Source organism: Saccopteryx bilineata, chromosome 7 (genome assembly GCF_036850765.1).
Source record: "Saccopteryx bilineata isolate mSacBil1 chromosome 7, mSacBil1_pri_phased_curated, whole genome shotgun sequence".
Classification (NCBI taxonomy): domain Eukaryota; kingdom Metazoa; phylum Chordata; class Mammalia; order Chiroptera; family Emballonuridae; genus Saccopteryx; species Saccopteryx bilineata.
In genome coordinates this window covers 100,179,652-100,190,034 of record NC_089496.1, presented here as the reverse complement: position 1 = coordinate 100,190,034, position 10,383 = coordinate 100,179,652, and the positions used below count along the sequence as shown (strand labels likewise).

The following is a 10,383-nucleotide window of genomic DNA, read 5'->3' as shown; positions in this document are numbered from 1 at the left end:
AGTTTATGGCATGCATTGGTTTTTAAATTGGAGTTAAAGGGCTACGACTCTTGGATTGAATATAACCACAAGGCAATTACTGTTTTACAAATATCACTTTTACATACTTGTAGTTGTTTTTAAATGTAAAAAATTATTATCTGATAAAAACACCCTCTTATTTTGTTTTAAGGTTGAATCATGGCTTCTTCGAGTAGGCGTCAATGTAAGAATAGTCCTGACACCTTCTGTTATATATGTGGCTGTTACACACTTCAACGTCAAAGGCACAGTATTTCATCATTTGTAACATATGCATATATTGCCTATTTTCAAGTTCTCCTTGGCAATCAGGACAAGAATTGGGCTCCTCATGTTGTGTGTCATAATTGTGAGGAAATGCTTCATGACTGGACAAAAGGAAAACACAAAGGAATGCCTTTTGGTATTCCCATGGTTTGGCGTGAACCTATGGACCACAGCAGTGACTGTTATTTCTGTCCGATCCATACAAAGGGCATTGGCAAGAAATTACAGCATATGATCACATATCTTAATATTCCTTCAGCAATACAACCTATCCCACACTCTGAGACATTCCCGGTTCCAGTTTTATTTCTTCTAAGGATGAAGAAACTGAACATGGTGATCAAGTGTTTTTGATAACATGCATGAGGAAATGGTTGTAGAATCTGAAGGGTCTTCTTCTGATGCCAAGCAGTCATTAACCCCTCAGCAGTTTAGCCAACCCAAATTGAATGACTTAGTAAGAGATTTGGGTCTATCAAAGAAAGCAGCTGAGTTATTAGCCTCCAGGCTTCAAGAAAAGAATGTACTTCACCAGTCAGCTAAAGTATCCCATTTCAGGAAGTGTGAACAAATTTTTGTGGACTTTTTTTCCAAAGACAAACACTTTGTTTACTGTCATGATATCAGTAGTCTTCTCAGCCAGCTAGGTGTTACCACTTACAGTCCAACAGAATGGCGGCTATTTCTTGACAGCTCTAAATGGAGTCTGAAATGTGTTCTCCTACAAAACGGTAATGTTTATGCAGCGGTTCCAATTGGTTATTCAACTTATCTGTGAGAAGATTATAATGACATAAAAATTGTCCTCGACTTTCTGAAGAATGAGGAACATAACTGGATCATTTGTGTGGATATTAAAATGGTAAATTTCCTGCTAGGACAACAGAGAGGTTTCATGAAGTATCCTTGCTTTCTGTGTTTGTGAGACAGCTGAGCTCAGGAGAAACATTGGACAGAAGAGTGGCCAAAACGTGAAACTCTGGAAGTAGGGAAGCAAAATATTGTGAATGAACCTGTAGTTAATCGAGACAGGATCATTTTCCCCCCCCTTCACATCAAACTTGGCTTAATGAAGCAGTTTGTTCAGGCTTTGAATAGAGAAAGTGAATGCTTTCAACAGATTATTTCTGCTTTTCCTGCCTTGTCTTTCGAGTAGAAGCAGGTGTATTTGATGGACCTCAAATTCGAACCCTCATACATGATGACTTTCTCAGGAAGATGAATAAGGAGGAGGAAGCAGCATGGCAGTCTTTTGTGGCAGTTACAAAGAACTTCCTTGGCAACAAAAAAGCAGAAAACTATGAACTTCTAGTTCAAAGGATGCTGTTGGCTTTCCGTGACATTGGATGTAACATGAGTGTTAAGATTCACTTCCTGAACGGCCACTTTGATAAGTTTCCCGAAAATCTTGGAGCTATTAGTGATGAGCAGACTACTGCTGAGCATCAAACAACATTGTCCTCAACAAGTACACAAACGCAAGAGCTACAAATGCAAATTTTTGCCTGAACAGAATTTAAATAAGTTTTGCGCAAATTTTATGATTAAAATAAGTGTTTTAATATGTTCTATTTCAAAATTGTAGACAAATTCTGTTGCAATCATATCTTTTAGTGTATTAGTGTATTTACTGCATTATATAATTATATTTTCACAAAGATGATGCCCAAGAAGACATTCTACTTCATAATGTTAAACTAAATGTTGAAAATTTTACAGTAAGATGAAAACCTAAAATCTTGAATTGCAAAATAACTGTAGCTTACAGAGAAAAACTAAAGTCAGATTTGAGATCAACACACTCGAATTAGGCAAGAACAAGTGTTTTTGTGGATGCAACAAAAATTTTGTTCCCCAGCGTTATTGATGAACTAAGTAACTGTAACTGCACAGAAAAGAATTTAAAAATTAACAGCTTTTTAACAGGAGGTAATTTCTTTCTCTTTAATAAAACTTTCAAGACAAATAACTAGAGCTCTATGATTTCTCTTTTTGTTTTACTTCAAATTACAAATTAAAAGAGTATGTAGCCACACATTTATTTCCATAATAGGGACACCCAACAGGATAGTCTATTTTCCAAAGAACAGCTTATGATTCTGGGGAAAGGAGGCTAGATGCTTGTGGGTTCTTGACTTATGATCTCCACTTAAATTTTGAACATCTGGTATAATTTAGATGGCAGGAAACCAGGGACAAGTAAAATAAACTGACCCTAAATTAGTCTTGTTACTGAAAGATAGTTCTACACCATCTGATTTGTTGTCAAGTTAATAAACAGCAGCCCATCCCAGTTTTGTAAGTTGATTAACCCTTTATGTGAAGAGTTTCAGTGATTACTCCTTATTTTATCCATGTTTTGGCTTCAGAAGAAACATGAGTTACATTTTGTGTTGAGTCAGGTCAGAAGGGTCTGTTCTTTTCCTGTTTTTACATGTCCCCACTGCCATAAAACACTTCAAAAGGAAAGGAAACGACAAGTCAGAAATTAAGTAACCATATTTTAATCAATAAATATGAATGTCTGTCAATCAGTTACTAACAGAATAAAGTAGTGACTTATCAAGAATTTGGCCCACCTTGAAAACAAAGTGCAAGAAATCTTTTCATACAATATCCTCCACTGTAGAGAATCATAGGTAACAAGAAAATGTATTCAGAATAAGGTGTGGAATAATCTAGAAACTTTCAAGTACCTATGAAAACTAAAACAGATTATTTTGCACATAGTGGGCAATGTATCGATTATCTGACAATAGAAAGAATCTCTGAACAGGAGGGAATGTAATTACTGCCGTTCACAGTGTAGGAAGGCTTGTATCCACTTCCGGTTCCTCCTCCCCACCCCCCGCCCCCTTCACTGTCCCTTGCTCTGCTGTGTTACAGGGAAATATACTTCCCAGGGTGCCTGTCAGCTGACTTCCAAGTGGGGCTGGAAGGGTAAGGTGCTGGTGGGAGACTTGAGGACGCTTCTCCATGTCTGACTCATCTGGTGTTGCTCCATCTCTGGCCGTGGCTTGGCCCCTCCTATGGCTCCATTTTCCACAACTCCTGTCCATGGTGGTCCCAGCTCCCATGAGGCAGCCCCCCAGCATGGCTCTCACTGCTATGGGGGATCCCAGCTTCTGGACCCAGGGAACCTCGCCACCTCACAGCCCCGGGTGCTAACAGCTTCCTCGTATTTGGCTTCTTTTTTATCACCTAGGCGAGTCAATTTCCTCTGTTCAATTCCTCTGCTGAATACCTGGAATGGTTCCTGTTTTCCCGACTGGACCCTGACTGCTGCGTGATAGAATCATTATGTTATTTTCACCCTCTAACTGATCTGGAAATTTCTGCATCAGAATCTGCCCTAAGCCACTGAAAAATCACTCAAACCACACTCTCTACTCATCTTCTGTGATATGGGGGAATAAATACCCCTCGGCTGTGCTCTGTCAAGCATATGGACTCTCTTTGCCAGGTACAAATATGACTCTGACTGTCCACCAATGGCATCCCCAGTCACAGTGGATGCAGCCAAGAGTCATCTGCAGAGGTCATTTTCATTGTATGTACTACATGTGACAACTGAGGAAAAATACAAACAAAAAATCATATTCAGAGGAAATAACAAACAGATCATCACTTAGATAACATTGTAAAAAAGTCTGAACATTCACAGAACTTAAGACAGCACCAGGAAGTTTCTTTCCCTGTTGAATCAACACATTTTCCTGAAATAACAATCATTCGGAATTTACAGAGATTTCAAGAGCATCCAGAAGAAACCTGATTCATCAAGAAGAGATCCACTGCTTTTCAGCTCAATGGCACCCCTGCTGTGCCGAGGAGAAGTACAGCTCCTTGGTGAGCATGGACACCATGCAGGGGATCTGCTTCTTCTCGTTGAAGTGCGGGTCCTCGGACCGAGACTGGAAGTCCCTGGCCACGGTGTGGTTCACTCGGGTGAGGATCTGCAAGATCTCCAGCCTCTTCCCGTGCTTGTTCAGGTTGGAGCAGAGGGCCTGAATGAACCACGAGCCTTTCTCTGAGCACCGCCACGCGTAATAGCCTTTAACAGGAGAGCAAGAGGATCGGATCAGCGGACCCCGCCGCAGCCCCGCTCGCCCCTGAGAAGGAGCTCTCAGTGTTTGGGGCCGTGACATTATTTACCCTGCTCAGTATGCAAGTCCCTAATGAGGATTAGGCTGCCCCGAGAGCAAACATCTGAGATGAAGAGGGCTGCGGGAAGATGCTCAGTCGACTGGGTGCTCCAGCATGGAGACGTGGCAGACACCTAAGTGAGCATGACGCAAGCTGCACACGGAGCTTTCCAAAGCAATGCTGGAGACCCGCTCCGTCCCTGGACCGCCTCCCCACCCTCCGGAGGGAGGGCTCCTTTCTAATCTAAGTCAGGGCACCCCACAGCACGCTGGGATGTGTTCCTACCCACCAGGGAGCACTAGAGGCTGGTTCCTGCTGAAGAAATCTGGAAGTGACAGGTGGCTGAATGACCACCTGCTTAGGGGCACAGCCAGGAAAGCCTGCTGCCCCGGGGGCACCACAGGGCATGGGGTGTGTTTCGGATACACCACACGTGACCCAGGGCAGAGGAAGCTCCTGTTAGTTGGCCCGGGTCCTGTCCGACAGGGTTTCTTGAAGGGGCAAGGAGACCTCTGTAGAAAGAGGCTGGGTGCGTACCCTGGAGGATGGCCAGGAGCTGAGGAAGGAGTCGGGATGCAGAACCAAGAACAGAGAAGCAAATCCAAGGGCCAAGGAGGAGCAGGGTCCAGGGAACTCGGGGCCTCATGAAAATGCCCACGAGGAAAGCACTTGCTTTCATCATCCACTGGCTCAGAGCACAAGCAGCCAGGTGGCCATGGGACTGGGGTCTTCCCCTTCACTCACCGCCCTCCCCCCCATCTCTGACCACAGGAGACTTTAAAAGGGGATCGGACAAGCGGAGGAGGAGGTGAGAAAGCTGAAGGATCAACGTCCCTTAGCACCTGAGCCAGATGGCAGGGCGGATCTGGAACTGGGAGAAATTTAAGGCCAAGTCAGGTTCAGGATTTTAATTATTTTCTCAGACTGGACACACCAGTTATAACATTGCAACTGCCAATGACTACAATATTGTCTAACATCTTAGCGTGAGGAGCAAAGCTGTAGACCTGCTGGAGTTTCCATCTAGGGGCAAGGGAGGATGCCACCGCACCCAGACCCCGGTTTAAAAGGAGACTGTGACACCAAAGTTGTATTTGGTTTATGTGATGAGCTGTGCTCGCCAATTGATCACATCAATCTGATGAGAACTGGGTCATCAGCATTATCATTTATAATAATCAGTTACTGAATAACTATACACTAAACAGAAATAAGCTCCCTGTGTGATGTGGTCGGGGTGCACTCAGAACCCTTCCTGCCGCACTCTATAAGCATGGGGACTGAGCTCTATGGGTCAGCAGTAGGACAACGCATTTCATTTGTGTCGGGTGTCACCTGAGTCACCTCATTCCATACAGGACCTGTGCTACCATCTCCACTTCATGACTGCCCCCAGGTTGGTGGCCTCTAACCCCTGTCCTGGATGGTCTTGGAGGTAACCACTGTAATACACAAATCTCACCCTGTGGCCCTCCTACTAGCACACCTCCATCACTGTGAAGTGCCGCTGCTTAGCACAGCACACAGGCTCCGCCACATGGGGCTCCCTGTCTACCTGTCCAGGTTTGAACCTTGCCAACACCCTGCACCCTGGGTGGTAATCTCTCTGCCATGTGAGGACACTGTGAGGGGGCTGCCACCTACAAGCCAGAAGACAGCCCTCATGAGAAACCAAACGGGCCGGTAGCTTGACTTTGAACCTCCCTGCCTCCAGAACTATGAGAAGTTTCTGTTGTTTACACCCCACCCTCCGCCCCAGTCTGTGGGGTTTTGTTACAGCAGCCTGAGCCGACTGATCCATCCTGTGGTGCTGTCTTAGGAGTTTCACCACTGACCTCTCAGCACTGTCTCTGGTAAGCCTGTTTGATTTTTTAAAACTCAGGAAAGCCTCTCTTCCCTGTCTCCTGTCTCTGGTAAGCCTGTTTGATTTTTTAAAACTCAGGAAAGTCTCTCTCCCCTGTCTCCTGAGGGCTCCCCCATCTCGTCTTCCCTACCTTCCCACAGACCTGCTCAGACCCCCTATACCCCAACCACTGAATTGTTCACAGACAGATGCCCCCATTACACTACCTCCTTCTCAAGAGCAGGAAGACCAAATTCTTTCCTTAACCCTAAAAACTTGTGAGGTTATCATTCTCTATTGTGTCCTAAAATCTCAATGTGACCTTGAGCACATCACTAAGGCTTACCCAAGCTCAATTTTTTTTTCATCTATAAAATCAGGACAGCCATAATGCCTTTCCTAAACATTCTGTGTAGGATGACAGTCACTCTATGTGCATTTAAAATGCTTTACAACTGTCCTTATACCAATAATAACTGTGGTAATAAACGAGAGAATTCTGCTTTCTTGGAGAGAAATGTGAATAGATCCCTATGGTAAGCAGAATAATGGCCCCCAGGGATGTCCATGCTCTCATCTGGAAACCTGTGACGCCGTTACCTGACTGGCAAAATGGACTTTGCAAGTGTGATTAAGGTTAAGGAAATGAAGGGAGGGATTAGCCTGACTTGTCCCAGTGGGCCAGATCTAATCACAGGCATCCTTAAAAGAAGAGGCCCTTTCCCAGCTGTGGTCAGAGGAAATGAGGACTGAGGAAGGGTCCGAGAGATGTGAGGTTGCTGACTTTGAAGCTAGAGGAAGGGGCCCCAAGCCAAGGAATGTGGGAGGTTCTAACATGCTGGAAAAAGCAAGGACAGGGGTTTCACCCCCGACAGGCTCCAGCAGGGATGCAGCCCTGCCAACCCACTTTGGAACTCTGACCTCCAGAACCGGAAGGCCATCCATTTGTGTGTGTTAGGCCACTGTGTTTGTGGTAACTGATCACGGTGGCAATGGGAAATGTACTAGAGCCCCGAGCCCGCACTTGGGTGTGGAACGGCATGGTCCAGCTAGCAGACAATGGACTGGGTACCTGGAACCGTGGAATGGGCGAAGAGAAAGTCAGCCTCCCGTGGGATCTTGGACTGGGCACTGGCATCTGAGTCGTTGATGGGCCCTGAGTCAGCCTGGATCCCGTCATCGACCTCTGTCCCCTGGCATGCCTAACGTGCAAAGCAGAGATCACTCCATGGAGTAGGGAACAGAAATGCACGTGGTGCCCAGTGCCTGGAACTGCACTTGGCATGCATGAGGGGCTCAGGAAAATCTGATCAACGACTAGACCAGGGGTAGCCAACCTTTTATACCTACTGCCCACTTTTGTATCTCTGTTAGTAGAAAAATTTTCTAACCGCCCACCGGTTCCACAATAATGATGATTTATAAGGTAGGGAAGTAACTTTACTTTATAAAATTTATAAAGCAGAGTTACAGCAAGTTAAAGCATATAATAATAATTACTTACCAAGTACTTTATGTCGGATTTTTGCTAAGTTTGGCAGAATAAATCTTTATAAAACAACTTACTATAGTTAAATTTATCTTTTTATTTATACTTTGGTTGCTCTGCTACCACCCACCATGAAAGCTGGAAGGCCCACTCGTGGGCGGTAGGGACCAGGTTGACTACCACTGGACAAAATGAATGTCAAATTAAATTAGTCAGCAAGGCAAAAAAGCAAAGCATTGCGATGTCTCAAAGAAACTCATCACCTGTGATCTGAAGGAAACATAGCAGCCTAGCGTTGGGAGGTAGAAAAACAAAACCCAAATTTGCAGACCCCGATCGAAAAAGTCCAGATTTGTAAAGATAATACAATCCAAGCCACCCCGTAATCAGTCCCCATTTTCTGTGGGGTGGGCTTTGAAAAGGGATTACCTGAATGAAAAAGAGTTTGGGTTTCCCTAAGAGGGATTTGCATCTGTCCCCGCGAAAGTGGATCGTCAAGTCCTTGATTGCTATCTTGCCGTCTGTTCCATAAATAAAGTCTTCTTCTCCGTGGCTTAGTAAGACGCAGGCGAAGCAGGCTGACTTTCCGTGGTCCTCCTCGGAAGCTGCAAGCAAGCAATTTGAATGCTGAAAAGCTAAAGCACCAGCCTTGAGGAGCCTCAGAGGTAGGGTTCCCTTCCAGCCTAGTCAGGGGGAGGAACAGCCCTCTGCAGAGAAGGGGGGCCAGGGGAGAGAGGTGAGAGAGAGAACTCTAGAATTCCCACTGAGTCTGAAATCAGATTGGAGCTGTCCCATGGGGAAGTGAGCCCCACGTTGGGGAGGGTTCGGGCAGCTGCTAAGAGGCAGCATTTGGGATGCTCAAGGGGTGACCCCACGTGTTTGGTAGGTCTGTGACACAGGGTAAGTTCCTTTGCCATTCTGTGCTTCTGTTTCCTCATCTGTAACATGGATAGGATAGTAACTATTAAATGAGTTAATATTTGCAAGGCAGGCCACATAGTGAGTGTCAGGCAAGTATTATATTTGCTAAAGAAAAGAAAACATCATGTTAAGTGAAATAAGCCAGTCACTAGCAGGCCAATAGGTGATGATTCCACTAATGAGGTACCTAGGAGTCAAGGTCACAGAGGCAGACAGCAGAACGGTGGTGGCCAGGGGTGGGGGAGGGGTAAAGCCACTCTGAAGTTTGTGGGGCTCCCTCTCCGTATCTTTTGCTGTCATACAAGCTGATCTCATCTTTTTAGGGAGAGATCTAAGTTTCCTGCAAGAGACCCGCCTGCCCTGAGAAGTACGAGGTGGAACAGAGGAAGGAAGGTCTTCCCAGCCTGCAGTCGTGTCCCAGGGAGCACCCTCCAGAGACCAGCTGGGGCCCCGCCTCTCCGAGCAGGAAGAGGACGGGGGAAGCGGGGGTGGCACTTACCGTTTTTCAGCACTTCTAGCATCTTGGCACGAGAGCAGTCATTATGGACGACCACGTTGAAACCCAGGTCTAGGAAGCATTTGCGAAGGTTCTCGGCATCTTTGTCCGTTCCTGTCCGGACGCTCATTTCTGTGGGAATCAAGCACCAGTTCACGACGGGCAATCCCTGGCCCAGTACCGCATGCCGGCACCATCCAGCCAGGTGCCAGGTGCAGCAAAGTGGTAACTCTGAGCTGCAGTCAAGGCCAAACAGTTCCCCTTGAGTCTCAGCTCATGCACATGGCGGGTTAGACTGAACGTCCCCAAGGTCTCTGCATCCCTTTCTCCTGGACATGCGAACCCCATCTACAAAGGGGCAGTCTGTCACAGTGGGCGGGCAGAGTCTCCGCTGAATGTCTGACACAGTCTTAACGCAAGCGGAAGAAACCAAGGGGAACCGGAGGGATCAGCCCACGCCCACAGCACCTACCTGTTGATTCGTGGAAGTTCTTGTTGTTTATTATGATGCATTCGCCCATCTTCTCAAAAGCCATGTTATATTCATAATCAGGCTCTCGGTCCCGGGTGCGCCCGAGCGGGACTGATTTCCCAGAGTCATTCTTCTTCTTCCTCCTGGGGGAATATATACGGAGCCAGTCAGGGGCTGCGGAAGAGGGCTGGAGAGAAACGGCCTCACGCTTTTCCTGTCGGCAGGAAAGGGGTGCCCAAGGAAGCGGCAATATCCGTGACAAAAAGACCCAGGCCGACAGGTGGCTCTCTTTAATGATCTCATTGAAAAGGAACATGGAACTTAACTTCATTAGATGCTAAGAGAAATGCAAATTAAAATCTCAGTGTGACACCGGAACGACTGCCACGTGTTGGTGACCACGCGCAGCAGCCGGAATCCTCACACGCGGCAGGGGAGCACCTCCTTTGTATTGATACATCCGTTGCAGAGGGCTGGCAGAAGTCTACGAACCCTGAACTTCAACCTATGCTATCCCAGCACAGTTCCGCTCCTGCCTATGTATCCCCAAGGGAGCAAACACGTTCTCAGAGCCACGGCATCTGTAGCGATAGCCTCAAACAGGACATAACCCAAATATCCACTGACAGCAGCATGGAGAAACTGTTGAATATTCGTAGAGGGCAATCCCAGATAACAGAGAGAATGAACAGACCGTGACAGCGTGAAGCCCCGTGAACGAACCTCCC

The 10,383-nt window shown here is 46.4% G+C and overlaps 1 protein-coding gene across 3 annotated transcripts in view; it reads right to left on the bottom strand.

Annotated features, from left to right (window-relative positions):
• Window positions 1–2,776: 2,776 nt before the first annotated feature.
• The window catches only part of CASP7 (caspase 7), a 36,556-nt gene continuing 28,949 nt past the window's right edge, over window positions 2,777–10,383 (bottom strand). For all 3 annotated transcript variants that reach the window (XM_066239396.1, XM_066239394.1, XM_066239395.1), the window contains exons 3-7: window positions 9,656–9,798; window positions 9,187–9,315; window positions 8,196–8,371; window positions 7,350–7,479; window positions 2,777–4,342 (exon numbers count right to left, since the gene is read on the bottom strand). In XM_066239396.1, coding sequence (XP_066095493.1) covers window positions 4,095–4,342; window positions 7,350–7,479; window positions 8,196–8,371; window positions 9,187–9,315; window positions 9,656–9,798 — 826 coding nt within the window. In that variant the 3' untranslated portion in view covers window positions 2,777–4,094. The remainder of the gene's footprint in view (window positions 4,343–7,349; window positions 7,480–8,195; window positions 8,372–9,186; window positions 9,316–9,655; window positions 9,799–10,383) is intronic.